At 34.4% G+C, this 23467-nt stretch overlaps 2 protein-coding genes across 11 annotated transcripts in view; one reads left to right on the plus strand and one right to left on the minus strand.

Moving 5' to 3' along the window:
• LOC134545533 (protein N-terminal asparagine amidohydrolase) overlaps window positions 1-10407 on the plus strand; it is a 346287-nt gene extending 335880 nt beyond the window's left edge. For all 9 annotated transcript variants that reach the window (XM_063388612.1, XM_063388613.1, XM_063388615.1 and 6 more), the window contains 3 exons: window positions 2173-2273; window positions 4810-4971; window positions 6833-10407. In XM_063388612.1, the coding sequence (XP_063244682.1) occupies window positions 2173-2273; window positions 4810-4971; window positions 6833-6958 (389 nt within the window). In that variant the 3' untranslated portion in view covers window positions 6959-10407. The remainder of the gene's footprint in view (window positions 1-2172; window positions 2274-4809; window positions 4972-6832) is intronic.
• Window positions 10408-13201: 2794 nt separating this feature from the next.
• LOC134545659 (uncharacterized) overlaps window positions 13202-23467 on the minus strand; it is a 57413-nt gene continuing 47147 nt past the window's right edge. Inside the window, exon 2 of one of the 2 annotated variants that reach the window (XM_063388619.1) lies at window positions 13202-14365. In XM_063388619.1, the coding sequence (XP_063244689.1) occupies window positions 14285-14365 (81 nt within the window). In that variant the 3' untranslated portion in view covers window positions 13202-14284. Of the gene's footprint in view, window positions 14371-23467 lie in introns of both variants that reach the window. The other variant, XM_063388620.1, reaches the window with a different exon arrangement.

Genomic DNA, 23467 nt, shown 5'->3' on the forward strand with positions numbered 1-23467 from the left:
AGTAACTTTTAAGACGTTTACCTGGCACTAGTGCACACATTTCCTCACATTTAACTGCTTGAGATGCACTCATTTTAATTGTTTCAGTAGGTTGTATGCAACTTAACATTAATCCTTTTGTTTTACACCTAGAGTTGTAGGTTTTACTCTTTTATAGTATGGTATTATTCCTGAGACATCTATCTATACAGAAGAATTTCCATTGTATTAAGAATGGTTTTAACTTTCTCTTATGAAGACTCCAAATATAAATAACTTTGAGCACAGTTCTTTTAACATTATGCGTCACTCAGTGCTTTTGGTTTCATTTGGTGAAATAACCATCTGTTGTTTTTTTTCCCAGAAAACACATCAATAATGATTATTATTTTATATTTTGACAGTAAAACTTATTTTTTGCATAAAATCACTAACAGCTTTCTAAAGCACTGCCATTTATAATTTAGGTTTCTTTAAGCCACAGCAAGTAAAGTTTATTCACAAGTTTGGAAATATTTTAATCAGTAGATGTCTGCATCTTAAAATAAATACAAATCTCCATTAAAAGTATTATGTTGTTTCCACAAGAAGCTACTATAAACCCTATAAGTCATTTAGTGCTTTATGCTTTTTTGGCAATGAGACATTGAATTTTTTTTCTTTTGTTAGGTTGTAGGATATGCAAATAAGTTAATATTTAAGCAAGAAAATAATTTATTTTCTTGCAACAAACCATAGAAAATGGACTTTGTGCTAGCCGCTCACTTAAAGTACGGAACGACTGAAAGAGGTTGTATATTCTAAAGAGGAATTTGTTCAGTGAATTTAAAAAAATATTTAAATTTATTTATTTCTAAAAAAAAATTTTCAAATGTTTTCATGTGTAATTGCTGAACGACCATAACAAAAAGGGATAGTCTGCAATTTTAAATTACATGCTATTTCGGTTATTGGTGACATTCTCTCACAATTAAAGCTTGCTTTCTTTCAGTCTTAATATTGTACCTATAAAACTTTAAATTGAACTGAGTTTTAAAGTTGTGTTTTAACTTAAAAAACTATTCCTGCTTTGATTTGGAAGTTAATGTAATTGAATTCAAAAAACCTACTCTCAAAATTGTGAATTTGTGGTCAAGAAATTCACTTTGTGGTTTTGAATGTGTTATTTATTTTGAATTGGATATTACTGTATGTGTTTTATTTTGTTTGTGGGGTTAGCAGATTTTAAATTTCACTCAATATAAAATAAAACCTTTTTTTAAAGCCAACATTTACTATCCTAAAGACCTTACGAAATTTAAAATGGTGGTTTGCATGCTGTTTGTGCTACATATATGTATGTGTGTGTATTGTGTGTGTGTATATACAGAACAAATATATTATGCTTTCCCAGAATCACACACTCATTCACTGGAAGAATGCAAGCTTTATCCAAAAACACACAATTTATTCAAAGATGGCTTGTCGTCCTAAATTTAAAAAATAAAACTTTTTTTTTGTAGAAATTTCAATAGAGTACTTGCTTTCCAATTTAAGAAAAGCATTAACAAAATAAAATGTAAATCATTCTTTGCACGTTACTTTTAAGTTCAGTTTTCAGATTGGTGGAAAGAAAGCCTTTGCTCAGATATTAGGCATTAGGGTGTTTTAAGAATTATTTGAGGCTTAATGTCTCGCAGACATCTAGATCATTGAAAATGATGAGGAGTGAAGCAATGTGGATGAAGCAGGCATGACAACAGTGGTTGCATCTACCCTTTTATTGTTAAGTTTTAATTATAAATTGTTAATTAACTGCTTTAACAAATGAACAACATTATCATTGCTGTTAATGCAAAACCTCAGATGTAATGGAGATTTTTAAAAGAGTGAAAAAAACTGCATGTCTCTTAGAATTTTTTATTTTGCTGTGGTGGCAGTCTCACATCGGTTACAGGGAATTTTTGCTGATTTTCGCTCAAAAATATTGTAAAATGTCCAAAAATTCACACACGAGGTTTTGCATCTGTAGCGATGGTATACATCTTAATATTAATCTCTTCACCTCAAGTTGTTTATGCAGAATGCTTGTAAGGACATTTTGTACTAGCACCCATAGCAGTTTGTAGGTATTGCAGATAAATGCTTATTTTTTAGCATTATAAAAATGATTGTTTACATGCGAGGCCCCCTCCCCCCTGTGGTTGTCGGCAGGGGTGAATGTCAAGACGGGCGAGCTGTTCCCCGCCACCTTCCCGGACAAAGGACCGGACCAGGCGCTCCGCAGCGCCCGCCACTTCACCGGGGGCCAGCAGGTCCGTACTTCTTCAGTTCCATTCAGCATCCTTGCTGATAACACTTCACCATGTTGCTTCTTTACAACACCAATGATTTATTTAAAAAAAAAAATATTTAGTTATAATCATTTAGAAAAATCATAGTTATCTTGTTAATTTGAAAGTTCAATGCTTTATTTACAACATTGTAGACAGAATTTTATTTCCCTGCTGTAATATATGTGAACTCGGGCCCCAAGTTGTGATGCAAAAATCAGTAATTCTACAGGTTAACTCCATGTATGATCTCGCTTTTAGATCAACCAAATCTGTGGTTTATTCTTCTTTCATGACAATAATTTTGGCAGGGGTGCAGATAATAGGTGGACTTAATGTCTATCAATAGTGAGGTACTGCAGTAACTCACAAACTAGCTTTTAGGTTTCACACAAGTTTAATAATCGGGACTTCTGAGATTAGAATAGAAAATGAGGTTATTTTTAATTATGGTTATTTTAAAAAAAGGTATCTGAAAACCAATATTACTTGCAGCGCAAACTGTTCAGTGACTTTCACAAAAGAGAGATGCATTTCACTCACCAGTCTGATGGTAGTATGTGGTCGAAGACATACAAATAGAATGATACCAGGATGTAGATTGTTGGTTTCAAATATTAATCACAGACAACTTAAAATTATATTAACAACTTCAGTTTTTGGAGTCTTATTTATTGCCATAGAATATAATATACATTTACTGTCAGTAAATTTATGACTATCATAATCATTCTTCTGAAGATTCAGTTCGTACTTTCAGTACATAGAGTAAACTTAACTAGTATTGTACTACTATATAAACTAGGGGTTGGCCACATCTGTATGAGTGCATGGTAACTGGTTAAAGTTTTTTTTTCCCTCAGCTAATTGTTGTGCCATATTGGTTAGACGTGTACCTAACACATTGGCTGAAGTGTATTGTTGGCATTGTGGAAACAGTTTTAAATGACTTTTTTTGTGGAAGTGACTGATTTTAATGACGAATATTCTAATTCATACTTAACCAACCATTATCAGATGTTATCAAGCACCATTTCAGCCAGGGTTGGCTGATTTAAACCAAGTGGTTTTTATAAAAGAACCAATTTTTTTTAATAATGTTTTTTTTAAAATAGAGTATCTTTTTTTTTTAATGAATGATCTAATTCCACTTAATAATAGCAAAAGTTTGGTCATTAAAGTTTCTTGTGAATTACAGGATAAAAAATTATTTACTAATCAAGTTCTTATCATTTAAATAATCTTAATTAGTTGTAAATCATACCCAGATAAATACTCCTCTAAAATTAAAAAATATTAAATAGTTAATCCCCATTCTGTGGGAAACACCCATTCTATGGAGAATAATCTTCCTGTGGGGAAAATACTCTTTCTGTGGTTAAGTCCCGGTCATATGTGCAGATTGGCTGGACTTCAGGATACCTTTTCTGGTTCAACTTGAGTGCAGAAAGCTGGATGTTTATGAATTTCATTTAAACATTTTGAGAATCAAAATTACTAGTGTAATAAGAAAACCTTGTTTAAACAAAAAAAAACCTGGTTGTTATGTTTTTTCATAAAAATTCTGTGTAGGCTGTATTTTGGACTACAGCCACCAGGGGTTTGTTTCATGAATTTCCATCATGCTGATGTGTATGAAATAAATAAAATAATTTAACAAAATTATTGTTGCTTCAGTTTTTGACGTGAATTTGATGAACGTCTTAATGGCTCCAAAACTGATGTTAGTAAATTTATAGTTATTCCACTCAACTAGCACCGCTGAGTGCTCATTCACGAGCAACTTAAAGTTTAAATCACGCAAATTGTTCTATTACTTTCGGAGTTACAGCTCTCACTCCCCACCAATGCTCATTACATCATCACTGCAAATGTTAACAGGGTGAGTCATATGTAATAACCACAAGCACAAAGATATATTAGTAGACTATCTTAGTAAAGGTCCTGTTTGGTCTCTGTCTAGTATAAACCGATTGGTGCCTAGAACTAGTGATTTCACGTTGATGCAGGACTAACTGATTATAGATTGTTAACTTATGTTAGTGTTCCTGTGGTAGAATAGATATTATGCTTTAAGCAGTGTCGTATCCTTAGCCTAAGTGTCACCCAACCCAAGATTAAAGACATTCATATTCCTGTCGGAAATTCATGTCAAAAACCTGGGTTTTTTCCAACCCTGTTTTGATCAGGACAATACGAAATGGCGACATTAAAAAGTGACTTCAATAATTATTATGTCACAGCATGCCATCACCTGACAACTCCATGGAATAAACAAGTGTGTATATACATTTTGATTGTGATTCCGAATACAACATTCACAGATTATTTAGAAACACTTCAAAATCACCTGTGCATCAACATTACAAAATAATTTATGGTTAAAAGTGTGTGTGTGTGCGGTGGAGGGGGGGGGGGGGGGGGGTTTGTGGTGTGTGTTTGTTTGTGCGTGTGCACGTGCATGTGTGCAGTGATGAACCAAAGAGTGGCTGTAAGCCCAAGAGTTGTTTCGTGTCAGGTGCTTGACGTATACGACTGCTCCCTGGGCCTCCTGCGTATCGGCCCATTCAACTACGACCCGCTACGAGGGGTGGACCTGTGGCTGGAGCAGTCCGACGACTTCATCCTGCAGCAGCTGTCCACGTCACCCGAGGTTGAGCCCCCGCACTTCGTGATGCAGGTCAGTTCTCACGCACGATTGTGCTTGTCGACACTTAATAGTTGTCATGGCCCATATAGTTCATTCACAGTACTACAGATTTTCTCTGATAATTATTGATTTAGACGTCCAGTTATGGAACTACGAAACAATGTTCATTTATTACGGAACTAGAGAAACCTGATGATGTGTCTGAAATATTGTGTGTTTATCGGCGTTTTATACAATAGATCTCGCTCATGTAGCTCAGTAAAAAGAAATTAAATTTACTTACTATGTATCCTGAAATTTAAGTGGTTAAAAAACTTATGCAAAGTTTTCAATTATTTGATGAATGGATTAGCTCATGACCATAAAGTAGTGAGTGTTAAATTTTTTGTGTAGTATATTATTTGGCATGAACTTTATTGTAGTTGTTTTACGTGTTTTTCATTGTATGTATGAACGAATGAATGAATGAATGTGATTACTGATAGGTGTGCTTGGAAGTTGTTAGCACTGAATTCACTGCATCGTCAACTTTTCAAGCAGAACCAAACAAAAACCATGAATAACACATTTATTTGTTTTTAAAGTGGTGCCATCAAACAACGTGAAGCACTTCAGAACACCAGGCTCCATTATCTGAGTAGTCTTTTTACAAAAAGCATTTAACAATACATTTTCAGTTTGGATGCTAGTTTTTTCCTTCCTCTTCATCCATAAATAATATTCTCTGGAGATTGAATTATGTTAATTAAATGTAACAGAGCATTTTCACAATGGTTTTTAAATATGAAAATTCCTCTATGAAGCCTTGAAACCAGCAGAGAGACAAACCTTTATTGTTAATAATATTTCACAACATCACGACACTACTGAAAGTTTAGTAGATATGAGCCAACACTGAAAGATACCTAGAGGCAAGTGAAATTATGGAGCACGTGCCTTAGTGCTCCCAAGCTTGAGAACCGTGGACATGATTGATAACTCCAGCCAGACTGCAGACTTAAGGGGAATGTCTTTTGGATTGCAAATACCTGTGTGGAGCTTAAGGTTGTATGTTATTTCTCAAGAATAACATTTTATTAACATCCAAGATTTTTGGATTACTAATAATATTAACATTTCTGAGTTACAAAATAGTAATGTTATTGATATAGGAGATATATTTCTGTTCTAGTAAGAATTTAAAAAGCATAAACTTAACGTTTTATATTAGAAAGATTATTTAACCTGTTAACGTAATTCCTGAATGTTGTTTACTAAATGTGTGTCTGCCATGATTTGCCACTAGCGCATCCTAGTGGCGCAAGGCAAACTAGTCATGAAAGAATCTGGATTTTCTCTCCAGAGCGCTGCTGACATGCGGGATGGCGGAATATAAACGTTTGCTGTACACTTGGGCGTTGACGGAAATAATTATGAAATGAAGGAAGCGAATAGCTATTGAGGAAAAGCAAAATATTTTTTGTTGATATGTCACATTATTAATTCGTTGCTTACTAATTTGTTGTATTACTAATTCATTGCATTGTATTTAATGCCACACACGTGCCATTTCCATTGTGCACGCACAGAATTATATATATATATATATATTTTTTTTTTGGATTTATGAAAGTGAAATATGGCACAGTTAATCTGCAAACTGGATAATCCGCACCCGGATAATCGGGAGTCTACTTTGGCTTTTAATATACTTTTTTTGTACTAAATGTTGACCAACTTGACAGTCTTGTTCAGCTGATTTTGCACTTTGATGTAAATAAACGCAGCTACCAGCAGAGGCAGATCCTAGGGTAAGGTTTAGGATTTCAAGCCCACCCTACCCTCCCTGGAAAAAACTGAGGAAAGTATTTGTTTCTGATGCTGAATGGCGTATGGCCTGTTGTGTTGGCAGGTAAGGGCTACCTTGAAGTACATACAGGACCACCCGTTCCCGGCGGTCACGGTATTCCGCGACAACCGCCCTCACTACTACAGACGAGACGAGAACAGCGGCACGTGGACTCCCGTCAGGTACTAGTGCCGGCCGGCCACAGTGTTGCGTGGGATTTGCCCGCTGCTTCTGAACCCACAACCGCCAACTGTGCTGAACTGTGCAAGACACTGTACCAACGAACAACAGATCAATATTTTCCAATTGCTACTGAGGGGGGATTCTGTTACTGTAGTTGTGTTTATTCATATCATCATGTACTCAGTTTTCTTGTTAGTGTGTGGTTAAGAAAAGACAGTGTTAGAATTTTATACTTATTGGGTTTTACATAATTGTGTTCACATTTGTTTCAAGTTAATTGTGAATAATATTTAAATTTGTGGTGTATTTTCTTGGACATAAGTGTTTTGTGTGAATGGTGTTAACAGCAGAGCTGTGCTGTCAAATGTACAAAAATAAAAAATAACAATTTATGACTGATGCATACACTAACATTAATGGTGTTGCATAACCGTACAAATGTTGAATTTTACTATAAGTTTATGCTTATTGCAATTTTTTTTTCAATCCAGATACAAATTTTTCAAGATTATAATATTTTCTGTGAACTAGAAATGACGTATCATTTTTAAAAGCACATTATAATCATCATCATTATTACTGTATTGATAAAATTTACTTCAGCTATTTATATGTTTTGTATTATTCTGCATCACACAAAAAGTTATTTTTACCATTTTTGTGTTAATATGTATAAGACACCAGCAATTCTTAGGTGCATTCCTCATTTGATATAAGATGCAATTAAATGTAAATAACATATTTACTTGTTGAAGGTGAATGGTAATACTGATACATTGATAGTTTACTAACTCCACAAAGCTGTCTAGCAGACTTTGTGATCCGGCTGTGCTGGCCAATCTTTTTTTATTTGGCTGCTTCAACCTTGGTTAAGGAGAGGTTGTGCTTTGACGTGTAAAGTTTTTGGTGGCATTCTGAAATAAACAGGAGCCTTGCTTTCACAGTAGTGTGCCTGTGATTGTACACATGTTATCTTAATGTGATGGCTCAATAGCCTTTCCCTGTTTCTTGCACTACATCTTGAACTGAAGCCTTAACAAAAAAGTCACACCCCATTTGCATACCTGAAACTCAATAATCACATGCGTCTTAGAATCAAATTCTGCGAATGTAAGACACCTTCCATTGCAAGACACAAAGTCACAAAAAGCTGGGTCTTATACTTGAGTACATTGGATTAATATAAAAATTCTAGAATGACATCTGTTAGAAAAGCTGTATTTGTATCTATAAAATTTGAAAGAATTTAGATTATGTTTGGAGTCTGTGTACCTACAGTTGAAATAATAATCTGTATCCCAAACCTGTTCAAAAAGAAAATTACTTTATTGGATCAATTTTCATACCCACATATCTTCACAATTTAACTGAAGATTATTTCAGAAATTAAAATCTTTCAACTTGTTATCATTAAAAGACGTACCAACCAAAACTTTACTGAACTTAAAGACTATGGTTGAAGATTTACTTCAGATAAATATTTTTGCAAGTGGCCATACCTTGATTGTAGTTTAGTTTTATTGGTTTGATAGCTTGAAACCCCAATTGACATCATTTGATGTCATGAATGTTATAATTTTATATATTTTTTCTGGCATGTAAAATTAATATTTTACTTTGTGCCTTCTTCACTTCTTGTGAAGGCAGCCATGTGGTCAAAACTTTGAGTGATTTTTGATCTTTTTGTTGTGTTTTGTTTCTTCCAAAGTCTGTACTATTGTTGTCACATGTAATTTGTACTTCATTGACATTTCTTTCAATTCTGCAACAAAAGTTAATTTTGTAGCTAATAGGTATGTGTGAATATTCAAAATTAAAAATAACAAAAAAAAGAAATTAATATTCAGTTTTTTTTTAAATGTCTGTACTTCAAAATAAAGAATATTTCATTTTATTTAAAGTGTAGAGAAGCTGTTGCTATTGACACTAAGGTTAAGAGTCAGCAGAAGTAAAGTTAATATGTGTACATACACAGTTCCAATATTATTAATGAGCTTGATAAAATATGCTATACTTTATGTCAACATGTGCACAGTCAACAGCAGAATGGCCAGTGTCCAGATGAGAGACAATCTGCAAATAGGAAATTTTTTGATAAGGTTAAAACAAGCAAACAATCAACCATTTCCTACCACTGAAAAAAAAAAATTAAACTTCTTTCATAGTTCCGATTCAGTATTCATAACTAGGAACATGAACTATCATCATTCATCATTAATGTTAAATATCTATTACTACTGCAATATTTGTATTTGATAATATTTTAACATTTGTATTCAAAATCAATTCCAAATGAAAAACTGATATTCGCACAAGCCTAGTCGCCAGTATGCTTAGACACACTGCTTGAACATTTTTGTACATATAATTGGTAGAATTTAGGAATCGAAAATGAATTTTCATTGTATTTGTTACTATCTACATTCTGCATCAGTGTTACATTAATTTCAGTCGTTTCAAATGATGCAGTAAAGCCTTTGTTTCTTAAACAATATTTGATTTATTACTTTAAAAGAATGTTGATATTTTAGTTGCAATACGTAGTTCACACATTGTTTTATCTCTTTTTCATACATTGGCCCATATAATTCAAGAAACATTTTTTATAACTGCCAGTGTATAAATTTAATATAGGTAGTATGAAGTTTTGTTTATAATGAGAGTTAAATATAAATATCAACGGTGTTTGAGCAGATGAAAATTTTCAGATTGAATGGTATAAGCTCCTAGCTTAATGATTGCATAATATTTTGTGACGCTTATCTTTATTTGAATAACCATAGGTAATGTTTATCATCTGGCTGACTACCATGTTCAATTTGCTAAAACTCACCATCCTTGTCAACGTAAAAAACCATCTTGTCATGAAAAATAATTTGTGATCAAAGTACATAGGTAGTTAATTATGAGTTGCTTTTGCATTTGTACATTTATAATAATCATCTGTGACCAGTGTGCAAATACCTAATACATATTACATTAATTTTCTGTATTAAATGATGTTATGTAAGTACTAATTTTACAGTGTTGTACATCACTTTTTTTAATAATGTATGAGTTGTGCACAGGTGTACAGGTGTTTGAGCTTGTTAAATAATATACAGACTACATATAAAGCCACGACATAATTGCATCAGTTGGTTTCACGCTTTATCATTACTATTCATTTTTAAAAAAAATTCACAGAAACTGAGTGCTGTGAGCTGTTTTCTTGAGTGTAATGTAAATGCTGGAAAGGGTATTTTTCAAGACCACTTGTGATAAATTGTTGAGGTCATGTCTGTTTACTGCATGATCCTAAATCCAAATGCATTACTAACAATAAATTATTTATTACAAAAATCTGTTGAGAGAAAACTTTCATTGAATATGATAAGAAAAAATTTAGTGAGATATTTTAACGAGCCTACTGTTGTTACTAATCTTCATTGTCAATAAATAATGTTATGCAGTGATTTTTATTTTTTTTACTACCAAATACAATGAAATCGTGTTAAAGTATTTCTGAAGGGACCACGAATTAAGTATAAGTGAAAATTTAATACGTAATGGGTTGATATACAGGACAGACCTATCAAATTCTCAAATCTTTAAATACCAACAAATAAATTGCAGTCAATTAAAGGAAAAAAAATGTTTGTGGAAGTGAAGTTTAGAAAATCAAATTTGACTAGGACTACATTATTTAACTGGCTAGAAGCTATCAAAGAAACAATGGCCGTGAAAGCCTGCGAACATTATTATCAAAGAAACACTTGTGTTTTGCCACCAGCTAGTGCTCTCAGCATGTTTGGTTATTACTGTAAGAAACATTGGTGGCATAAAATGAACTGATGGTATCCTGAAAATATAACTATGGTTTTTTATTTTAAAAATAAAATTTAGTGGTTTAGTGTTTCTTCAAATTTTAAGTTTTTTTTTTTTAATACTCATATACTATTTACTTCCTGATCTTTCAGTTATAAATTGGAATTTGAGTCACTCCTTTAAGAATCAAACTCAAGATTTGGATTGAGAAAAAGTGGATTCAACCCAACCACAGGTTAAAATAAACCTAGTTGAAAATAAGGTTTTGTGGTGGCACTTTTTACCTTTCCAAAACAAAATTGGGTAAAACACTCTTTCCCCCACAATTATTATATTGAAAATGCTTCTTACTTTTTTATGAGCATTTCACAGCAAAATGGCCCTCAGCCCTACAGTTAAAACAGCAACAATTCTCCTTGTGCTTAACTTCCTGGATTTGCAAAACCTAACTTTTTCTTTACTTTGAGGGCTGATCGCGCATTGCCGGTGATTTCGAGATGTTAACTATGGGCGCCACCACGTGGAAGGGCACGTGGACCCGGCGGAGTCTCTCACTCAGGGCGTGACGTAGCCCAAGTGGGGACGAGTTACCAGCCCTTTCTATCCTAGCTACCCAGACCTGGCCCGCTCTAGGCGTCGGGCACGCCACACTCCTAGACTCACTCACCACGTGATTAAATAAGTACTCACTTTATATTTATTCTCCAGATTTAATTTCACTAACACGTCTCTCTACACGCCCGTTACACGTTACACATTACACGGTTAAAAAGCCTGAGGCACGAATCGGTTTAGGTGAGGGCATGGTCCACACACGTGGCCATGCTGCAAAGTATACTTATTACACGGTGATGAAAAAAACTCGACTGAGACAATTAATTAATTAAACAGCCCGCTGGCCGAGAGCTGCCCCGAGGATGACGAGCGAAAGAGATTCAGAAATACTTAACGAGACAGAATTACTTGGTCAGTGCAGAACAAAGGTTGAAGTCCCCGGGGTGCTGGCGCGTCTGCTCTCGGTCAGTGATGAAGATCGACTGGGCTGAGCTCATCGCTCGCAGGTGGCAACATGGCGCCCTTCGCGCCAACACAATTACCGTTACTGTATTCTACGACTCCGTGCCCCGGCGAAAGTTGAGTAAATTACAGATAAACATTAAAAATATATAAAAATTACTGACAATGGAAAGTTTGTTACTATTTACTTATTTAATGATAATTCATATAAAAGCATTCCTATCCTCGTCCAAGTCCGTGCCTGTTCGGGTCCGCCCGGGCAACGTCTATAGTTATTTAAGGTAACCTATTTAAATTACAGAAAACACAAGTAAATTGCACAACACTGGGGCAAAGACGAATGAAAACAAAAAGGGTTTACAAATAATATTAAAACGTAGCAAATTAGGGGTGCGGCGCACTGCAGCTAAGCGCCCTCTTGCCGGGCTAGACACACACGCACACACGCACGCACGAGCGGGAGGTTTGAACTGAAACGGTGGTTGGGCGGTGTCATATCGGGCTCAAAGGGGCCGCAGGCCCGGACGACGTCAACATTTAACCTGAAATTCTTGCAAAACAAACATTACCTACTTATTTGCAAAATATCTTCCAAACAAGAACAAAACTGTACTTAACCCTATCTTGCCTGAAGCAGAGTTGTGCAGCCTGTGGTGGCACGTTGTTACTTACCTCTACTGGATGCGCACTACAACACACACTCTCGCCATAGGGTAAGTATTTTATCAATTGCAAATTTATCGCAATGTTTCAAAGATGTTAAATAAACCTGGAAAGAGTGCACGGCAAAAATAAACAACTGTAGCATGAATTTTCAAAAGAAAGCAGAGGCTAAAAATTACACTAAAATTTCGGAGGTCAGGAAAGGGTAAATACTCCACAAACAAAATATCCTCAGAAAATTAACTTCTTTACTATACTTAACAACACAATCCACTTTTTGGCTGTACAAATATATTTTACACCAAAATAATTTATCTCTAACATCTGAAAAATTGCAACGCACTTCAAGAAAAGGCTCATGTTTATTAATGAAAAATTCAATAGAAGATTTACAATATAAAAGAAATTTACCAAAAATTTGGTGGCCTCCAAACACATACTAAAGATTATAATAAAGCCACATTATGAGATTAACAACATGACTGCTAACAAACAGTGGCATAAACATGTCATACAACATCTACAGTGCAAAATCTAACTTTTTATCTACAAAATTAATAGTAATACTGTTCATTAAGTTCGTAAAATGCAAATGTAAATAGTAAAATGCCTACAAAAAAGGTAATGTAAAACTACCGTGTTTCATCGCATAAACGTCTCACTTTTTTTTTTACTAAAATCAAGTTTAAAAAGTAGGGGTGCAATTTTTATGCGTAAAAAGTATTTTAGGTTAGGTAAAGTTATTCATAAAAACAAAATCTATTCATGGAAAGAACATTTATTGAAAAAGTAGAGTATACAAATGCACGCCAAACAATTGAAATTAATAAAAGATGCAACAACAACAGTTTGTCCACCTTTAAATAGAAAAACGAAAACTGTAACCCGAACGTGAGCCAAAACTAATGCATAATTATCATCATAGTACACACCACGAAAGCGTACGGGCTATCAAATGTAGTTAACTCTGCTTCATTGGTGAGAAAATGAAAAATAACAAGTTGCGCAACAAACGCTGGTACTTCTAGTTCACTCATAGCGATACTGAAATTATGAAATGTGATGGCAGTGTGCATGCCTATCCCCTCTCCATTCTCTCGTCGCTGTTTTCCCTGCATGTTGCATTGCACACGTTACTAGAGTCGAATCAACCAAATTCTGATTTATATTTTAATGACCCTTATACGTCTCTAAAAATATCCAGTTCAGACGTCATAGACCATTCTACAAGGTGCAGCGAAAAATTATGTCCATTGGCAGCCACCACCACTATTATGAAAAAAGATAGCTCTATCTTGACCAAGAGTGATAGTATAGGCCCAGCAATCATTTGTAAACATGAACAAATGACCGCACAACTTGCACATGAGTCCAATTTGACCACAACTACAGCGGATACACAGGTAACTATCAGCCCGCACACCTTCATGCTTAAGAAAGACTCAGGCAAAAAATAGCTAAAATCCTTTACGTAGCTGGCGAACCACATGGCTCGACTCCAGTTTAAGCACATGAAAACGTCTGTTTCAGAAAATACGCTGTCCAGCCACTTCTAGAATTTGTGCTTATTATTTTGTATTTCAAAACCAAAACAAAGTTAATGGCTGTGCACTCTGATAAACTTGACCAAATTTAAATTTTGGTTCTTCAAACCAAACAAAATGCTTAAAAGTTATGACGAACTACTCTCAAAAAAATGTTGACAAAGTTTATCACACACACGGGAGTGTTTGTAGAAACTTGAGGCAGCCAGAGGACTCCATTAAATACTGAACTGGAGCTGACAAAACTTACATCCTAGCAGCTCTCATGGCCATTACTGAGGTGAGAAAGTGGCTCGCCACATCATCCATCGCCGCGGTGTAACACCCACATGTGCGCAATCACACTTGCTAGCCGCTGCAGACTGCTGCTCATAGCACTCCACTGCGCTTCCCGCGGCAGCGTCATGAAACACAATTGATATACTTGATCAGTAACTACTTCATCCAAATCCTCAAAATGCTTTTACTACAAATAATATCTAAATAACATTACCAAAAATAAATTGTGTTTGAGCCACAATGTTATAAACAGCCATAAATTAAAATACAGAAAATATCTAAGAAAACTCCAAACATAATTATAAATGCTGTAACATATATATATTTAAGCAAATTTGCAAATATGTTAAGACTAAACCAACTTTGTTATAAAGTTCATATACATGTACAAAATTCTGGGACGTCGTAGACCAGTCTATAAGGAGCAGTAGTCCCAGCAATTAATTTATACACAGAAAACTCACAACTTCCACACGTGTCCAATTATGAAATATAAAAGTTACAGTCAAAGCAAAAAATAAAATTAGGCCTACATAAAAAACCTAAGTTAACAACTGAAATAGAGTAACAAATTAAAGAGGAGAGCTCTAAATTAAAAAGAATAAAAATTACGTGAGAAGGCATTCTTGTGGCAATGCAGAACTCTTGCCCTCCCAAACTTTGCAGAGTATTCTTATGACATAACATTTTTCATAAGGACAAATATCAGTAGATTATATAGGTTGTCTTTTTTTTTAATTATTAATATTTAGAAAAACTTTTTTGTGGTACACAGCTGTGTACCCTTGTCAAACATCCACAGCTGTGTACCCTTGTCAAACATCATTTAAGTACTGTGCCGAAAGGACGTGTGAGGTGTTGGTTCACAAAAATGATTTTTTGAGTGAATAGATGTGGAATATTTTACATCTGGGTGCCAGGGCCATGCTGCAGTAAGATTTAACCTTTTTTCCCTTTATGTTTTTCAGAAGTTTGAATTGGATATTAGACCCCAGGGGTGTGGCACAGGCGGTCCACTGGGACATAGTTCTTTTTTATCGTACCTAAACGACATTGTAGCTAAGGAAATTCTTTCATTAAGGCATAGGACTGTGAGGAGCAATTGACAAAAGTGAGTGTTTTCTTTTAGTCACATATTGTAAAGGAGATGTAAATTCAACAGGTGAAGACTAAATTTAAAAATTCATTTCACACACTTTTATTTTAAAATAACTATTGTCAGTTCACAGTAATTAACAGTCAGAGGCAGAACTTTACACCCATTCCCTGCAACCTCCGATGAAATATGTTTCAAGCGTTTTCTGTATTTGCAAGGAACGATCGTTGTCTTAACCGGGCATGATTGTGACTTGTGCCACTATCTATTTTATTACATAAATCATCACAAATGCCTCAAATGCAGCTAAACTAAAAATATATTCTTAAATTCGCCTTTGATGGTTTTCGTTATGTAATAATTATAAAGCTTATTTAAGGGGCCTCCCTAGTAAAAATGTTTAGCACATGGGGCCACTGGCCACGTGCTACAGCCAGTGGTTGGGCGGGGCGATATACCTGAGCCTGTCGCCTGCGCCCTGGTGGAGGGGGGAGAGGGCGTTTCAGCGAGGGGGGCGGAATAATGGGAGGGTTGTCATTGTGTGGAGTCCATTTACTACTTATACCTGCGTTATCTGCGAACAAGATCGTGGCAAGAAAGGTGACTGTTTTTCCCTTTCGCTACATTCAACCAAAAGATAATGTTCTCATATTGCCTTGCTTGCTTCCTGACAGTGTTTATTAACTTGAAACATTAAATAAGTGTTGCGATCCAGTCCATATCCATGAAATGCAAGCAATCATCAATTCTGTTTAAAACATTTATTTTTATTTTTTAATTACGTTCTACATAATTAAGAGATTTACATACATTACAAAAAATTCTGTCCAAAAATTGATGCGTTAGCTTGTTTTCAGAAAAAAAATTGTAAAAATTATTATAATTAAAAAAATTTCCAACATTATACTTTAGAACTGACATTTGTGTGATGAATGGTTTTGCACAAACATTATGCTTTCATTCATAAAAGTCTTCCGCACCGCGACGAGAAATCACGTCCTACTAATAGATTGAGTAATAAAACTGGGAATAAAATGATGAAAAATAATATTAAATATTTTTACTCTTAGACACAAATCAACTTTTGAAATCGCAATAACGACAAACCAATTTTTAACTTACTTCCTGAAGAAAAAGTGCATGTCAAACTCACTTTAAAATTCTGTAGAGAAAAAAATGTCAGGAACAAACAAGTGTTCCCACCAACGACACATCGTCAACTTTGTATTCTAGGGTTCACGTCGTATTTAGTTACACTGAATATTACAGCATATTATTATTTTCTGGCACTTATTACATTTTTAGCATTTTATTTTTTTAAATATTTTTTAATGACTTTAACGTTGCATAATATGATGAATAAATATACACGAATGAACTGGAATCCCGTTCCAAGTTACATACAGACTGTTTACGAGCAGTGTAAATTTCTTAGCTGTTGCAACAGCGGCCTACAGGTGGATTCAGACTGCAGGCTTAGTCAGTCATGCTGAATCCACCTGAGTTCAGATTTTATCGAAGACAAGTGCGGGTGGTATGTAAGAACTCAGTGTGCACTGACTGTTGTGCTCAAGGTGTCAGTGAAATGTATAGCTGGAATCACGGGCGAAAATCTGTAGGATTCCCATGAGGCCCGTGCGATAACGTGAAGATTTTGCAAATGCAAGCGGGCCCCCTCCGATGAGCGTTTTTATTTCAGGGAGGTTCGGGCCACCCTGAGATTCTCCCCTCCTCCCGGAATGTACACATGCAGCTGGAATTAATTTTTAGCCAAGTACGTCATTTGGTGCTGTATTTAGGCTGTCAAAGAAGATACAAAATATGGCTGCTTTGATAATTGACGATAACTCCTTTTTATTGTGAAATAGTACCCATCTACAACGAAATCCCTAAATATATCACCACTACTGTTGGGGATTTTCTATACAAACTATCAAAATAATTTTGGTTTCGTCACTGTCACTAGCTGTTATTGTATCATACGAAAACATGTATGTTTTATGTATTAATTTACGGTATTCATCTCTATCAAAAAAATCTTTTTCGATAATAAAGTGTAAGCAAGGTAGAATATAAGGCTAATTTTAAAATAAAAATTGAATAAAGTATTTTTTGCTTGCAGTAGTTCAAATTTTTGAATTAATTTAGTTGTTTGTTAAAAAAAACCTTCTAAAATCAAATAAACTACCTACTTCCTAAATAGATAAATAGCGCTTTAAGAGTTCACAAGCTTTTATTAATATTTAAACGCCAACATTTCAAATGTAGGTTTCACATAATGATAAAATCTTATCTATTTTCATGGTTACGCCTAATGGAAATAATACACAACAATACATCATATATGTTTTTTGTGCTTTTAATAACTACTCTACACATGAGCAAATTTCAATATACATAAAACTAAGGAACTCTGCATTACATTTTAAATCTGTGTACGACACTGACAGAAATTGAAGCATAAAATAACATTTTTATTTTTTAATTAATAAGTATTTCATCAACGTGAGCTATGCTTTCATCTCAATGAAGCCACGCTACATAGAGGAAGTGCACATGTATTCAGTCATAACAACAGACCCTCCGGATCACAGAGTAAACGAATGAATGGAATTCATAACATTACCAGGGTTTTAAGACATATTTTCGCTTCTACTCAATCGCAACATCTCACTTAGCATGTATAATGATATGGTTTCAGTAAACATAACATAAAACATATTCGCCCCATGTACAGTAGAGGAAACTAAAATGTTTGGAACACTGTAAACTAATTGTATTGTCATTTCTGTAGTCGCTCGAAGCGGCAAACTATGTATTATCGTTCAATAAAACAAAATATTAAAACAAACAAACAATAAAATTACGTTCAGACAATTCGTTACGTGAAGTGAATGTAATAAAATACACAAGACAGTTTCTTAAAAATACACACACCATTACCAAAACACAATCCCATAAAAATCATATAATATTCCATGTCGACTTAAAATTATTATCTATTATTCACCATGATAATTTCTTGCGGGTAGCCAGCAGCAAAGGGACACAATTTTTATTAATTTAATTAACTTTGACCAAACTTGTAAAACCTGGCATGAGCAAAGTAAGCTAATTCACAATTTTATTTTGCGTCACGATATTAAACATCAACTAGTAATGAATTAAGAGTTTGCTTCGCTTGGTATAACATCGAATATAGTCATCTCCAGGTATTAAACTGAATTTTGAAAGAGGGACTGAAGTTTCTGAACAAGTTGTTGACTTTCCTGATGATCCATCGACAGTTCGTAAACGGTCTCATCGTCGGGATGTCGAGCTTGGGACCTTTTTCCTCACCATAGACCCGTGGGTAAATATTTACTTGGGCGGTATTTCCGAAAAAAAATGTTAAAAATCCGAAAATACCTTTATTTTATGCTCTTCAACTTCCTCTTTTCATTAAAAGTGGCGGAGGTAAGAAATTCCAAATACTTTAGGAGATATCGAATTTTTAAATTTCATCATATGTAGTTGAGCGGTATTTGCAAAAAAAAATGTTAAAAATCCGAAAATACCTTTATCATATGCTCTTCAACTTCCTCTTTTCATTAAAAGCGGCGGAGATAAGAAATTCCAAATACTTTAGGAGATATCGAATTTTTTTATTTTTGCAATACAAGACCTGTGGAACCATTCGAGCGGCGCCATTTTTGTTATTTTTCCGTGTTCGTGAATACGTGAATCGTGAATGCGTAATTAATAAAATGGTTGATTAGGTCAGGTCAGTTACATTATTAATACTTTCAAACTAAGCCGACATTAAAAATTATTTTGTGAATTAATTTTAATGGCTGTTTAGTTTTAAAATATTTATAATGTAACTGACCTAACCAAACAAACCCGGACAGAGGGTGAACAGTAAACTAAAATGGTCGATTAGGTCAGGTCAGTTACATTATAAATACCTTCAAACTAAGGTGATATTAAAAATAATGTGAATTAATTTTAATTATTCTTTAGTTTTAAATTATTTATAATGTAACTGACCTTACCTAACAAACCCGTAACAAAGGATGTACAGTAACAACTCACGTAAATTTTTTTGTTACTTATTACTTGCGCAACAATATCAAAATAACAAATAAGACATTAAAATTAGAAACGTTAAAAACTCACCTAAGTTGGAGGCGGTAATTAAACACCGTTTTAAACAATAATTGAACTAAATAATCACGTATTAGTTCATTTGAATTCTGGCCTATCACGAACAATCACGTGACATCATTATCCAATAAAAAAAAATAGATACTCGTACGTAAACAAGAAACAATGGTGCACGCACGCCACAGGAATGCGCTGGTTTTGTGCTGAAATTTAAAAATTCGATATCTCCTAAAGTATTTGGAATTTCTAATCTCCGCCGCTTTTAATGAAAATAGGAAGTTGAAGAGCATATAATAAAGGTATTTTCGGATTTTTAACATTTTTTTTCGCAAATACCGCTCAACTACATATGAAGAAATTTAAAAATTCGATATCTCTAGGGATGCAAACGATACATCGATGTTTTCAAAACATCGATGTATCGTTCATGAAACATCGATGTTAGCATCGATGTTTTGAAGAGCGATACATCGCCGATGCATCGACGAAAAAGTCGAAAAACATCGACATCGTTCATCATTAAAATTACCCTAGTTTTTTATAATATTTAGCTATCATTTCATGAATATTTATTGAATATATAAAAAAACATTACTATACGACATTTAGTTTTCAAGATACAATTTTTTTAACTGTCTATACTTACTATAAAAACCTAAATTTTTAAGTAGGTATCAAAAATGTAAATACTGAACTATTTGGTTGATTTCAGTATTAATTTTTTACAGTACTTTAAGGTGTGTAAAATCATTTGGAAAAAATAAATACCGTTAAAAAAATTTGTTTACATAAGAATTTTATTTAAATTTTGAAAAATATAGGGAAAAAGCAGCGAGAGTTCATGGACAATTTCATAGCTTGTTGTACATACAAGCAGGGGCGCAACAAACAGGGGGGCAAGGGTATTTTGCCCCCCCCCCCCCCCCTCTGAAACCTTGAAGTGGCGGCAAACGGGGGCAAAGAAAGTGCTGTACAAGTCGGATATATGTTATTTCCACTAGCTGTGTAATCAATTTTTAGATAATAAAACTGCTTGTATAGCACCATTTTCCACCTTGAAATACAAATTTTCCCGGGGGAGGACCCCCCGCCTCAATAGGGGGGATCGATAATACTTTATAAAAAGGTATATTGCCCCCCCCCCCCCTTGAAAATTTAGTTGTTGCACCCCTGCATACAAGCTAGTGATTGGTACCGATACGGTCTCGCTAGCTCTATCGAGAAAATTAATGTTACATTTTTAACCTGCACATACACTTCATGCTTTTTCCCTATTTTTGACGTGACAACGTCTAATAAATCTATGAACGCCGGCTGCACGCACGAAAAAGTGTCCCGTAACGCAACGTTTGTTTCGTCTTTTCGTTTTGTCGTGTTTTTGTTTCGTTTCAACCGTTGTGCTGAATTTTTTGGGTTCAATATTTCCGTGTCATCATCATTTGTGGGTTTTTTTCAGTTCTCTTAGTACATTTTTTTCTTTGTTTTGTTAACCATATTCCTGTAACGGAATATTTTGTGATGTTTATATCCGTGTTGACAACAGCAATTTTTTGCTTAATTTTGTTTGTTTTTTTGTCCTTTTTGGGTTTTATTTATTTTTTATTTTTTTATTTTTTCAACAGAAAAAAGTTCTTAGCAATGGCGTATGTCCAAAAACTTACATCAAGTCCCACTACGATGTGTCCCGTTACGCTCATTGTATGCTTGCGCCGCATCTCTCTTCCACTCGATTGGAACAACATTCGATTTGACTTTTCAATCATGTTTTCGTCGTTTGAATTATTAATATTATGTAATTTAACGATCGTCCACCGATTTTCAGCACAATCGGTACAGTTATTTAAAAGTAATGTTGAATTTTCAAATCCGTTTGTTGACGTGACAATGTCTAATAAATCGATGAACGCCGGCTGCACGCACGAAAAAGTGTCCCGTAACGCACATTGACCCACTACGATGTGTCCCGTTACGCTCATTGTACGCTTGCGCCGCATCTCTCTTCCACTCGATTGGAACAACCATCGATTTGACTTTTCATTCATGTTTTCGTAGTTTGAATTATTAATATTATGTAATTTAACGATCGTCCACTGATTTTCAGCACAATCGGTATGCTTATTTAAAAGTAATGTTGAATTTTCAAATACGTTTTTGTACGCACAATGGTGTTTTACAGTTACACATAATAATTCAAATTACACCCGGGATCTTTTGCACAATGTTTTAATAAATATTGTAACACATTATAAATAAGTTTGGTGTATTTTGGATGCGTATTTGTTATAAAATTATATTATAAAAACGAAATCATATTATTCCCCTACGGTGCTGTCATCTACGGTGACGGACGCGAGCCGAACGAATCGGCTATCTATCCGCTTTCGCGGCAACCAGGCACTCGTTAATACATATTTTCCTTTGTTTATCGCGAGGGGCGTTATTATGAATGAATTATAAATACAATTTCGTGGCCGGGCCACAATTGCATATCATTTTGAGCACTGGAAGACATAAAAACGTAAAATAGTATGAACGAATTTTAATCTCAGCCCCAGCGCACCACGAGTGTCTGGGTTTGAGATTAAAGAGGAAATTATTTCTTAAACTTACTAATACTTATTTTATTAACTGTAAGGGCATTTTTATTAAATTCTACGTTTAATTTCACGACGAACAAACTTCGTCGTTAAATGTGTAATTGCGAAAAAACGTAAAACATTCTCGACTATCTTGAAGTTAAATAGCAAACATGTATAAAAGTTATAGTTAAATAATCTCTTCGTTAAAGTAATAAACATATTTGAATTAATGAGTGCAAATAAAAGTAATTTTATCAATTAAATTGTAGATTTCATTTCACTCCATCTTTGTATCCATACAAAATAGTGATAATTCAATAAAAATTATTCATTTTTATTCATAAAAGTATGCAATCATTTCATCAATGTTTTGTTATGACGTTTTCACGTTAAACTATCGTCCGTAAACTGACTTTACAGACAACCATTTTTTTTTCAATTGCTTTTAATACATTTTTTTGTTTTGCATGAGACACGACTGTAAATGGGTTGTGGATATTGTGGTCAGGAACATGTAGTAGGTATGGTTTTTGTATACATACTATAATTTTAATCATTTCGTCATGTTTTTCTTTAATATTTAAAAACATCGGTTAAAACATCGATGTATCGGTTGTCAGAACGATGTTTTTTTACATCGATACTTTTTCGTTTTAAACATCGATGTTCGTGATATCGATGTTTTTAAGAGCGATGTTGCATCCCTAGATATCTCCTAAAGTATTTGGAATTTCTAATCTCCGCCGCTTTTAATGAAAAGAGGAAGTTGAAGAGCATAAAATAAAGGTATTTTCGGATTTTTAACATTTTTTTTCGGAAATAGCGCCCAAGTAAATAAATACCGACCCGTGGTCTGTTCTACCATTTGCACAGCTATCCCAACCTATACAAATAGCCGAGTGCTACTACTCCCGTTGCTTCTATCACGGAGCTCGCCCGCAGTCGTACTTCCCTATAGAGATGCAAATATATATCGAATATATCGAACTATTCGATATTTTCTCTTGATATTATCGAAACGAGTAAATATTTTTGTAACTACGATATATTCAAACGATATTATAAAAGTATTCATATTCATGTAAATATTTTTTTTATTTTTTTTTTTATTTTAGATTTTTAAGGTTAGAAACACTAACTGGAAACCCTCTATATGTGTTTATGACTTCACTGGGAAGTGGGAACTGCCACTTTATGTGAAGCACAAGGGGAAAAACCTTTTCTTATGGTTTTTTTCTAAGTTTCTCGCCAAAAGCCTCGATGCATCACTCCTGGTTCCTGGGTCCTGGGCTGGCCTTTACTCTACTGTGTTAATCTCCTGCTAGTGCTGTGTTGTGGTGTGCTGTATAATCTAATGTGAATTGTGTGTGCATCATGAGCACCA

This window comes from Bacillus rossius, chromosome 1 (assembly GCF_032445375.1).
Source record: "Bacillus rossius redtenbacheri isolate Brsri chromosome 1, Brsri_v3, whole genome shotgun sequence".
NCBI lineage: Eukaryota > Metazoa > Arthropoda > Insecta > Phasmatodea > Bacillidae > Bacillus > Bacillus rossius.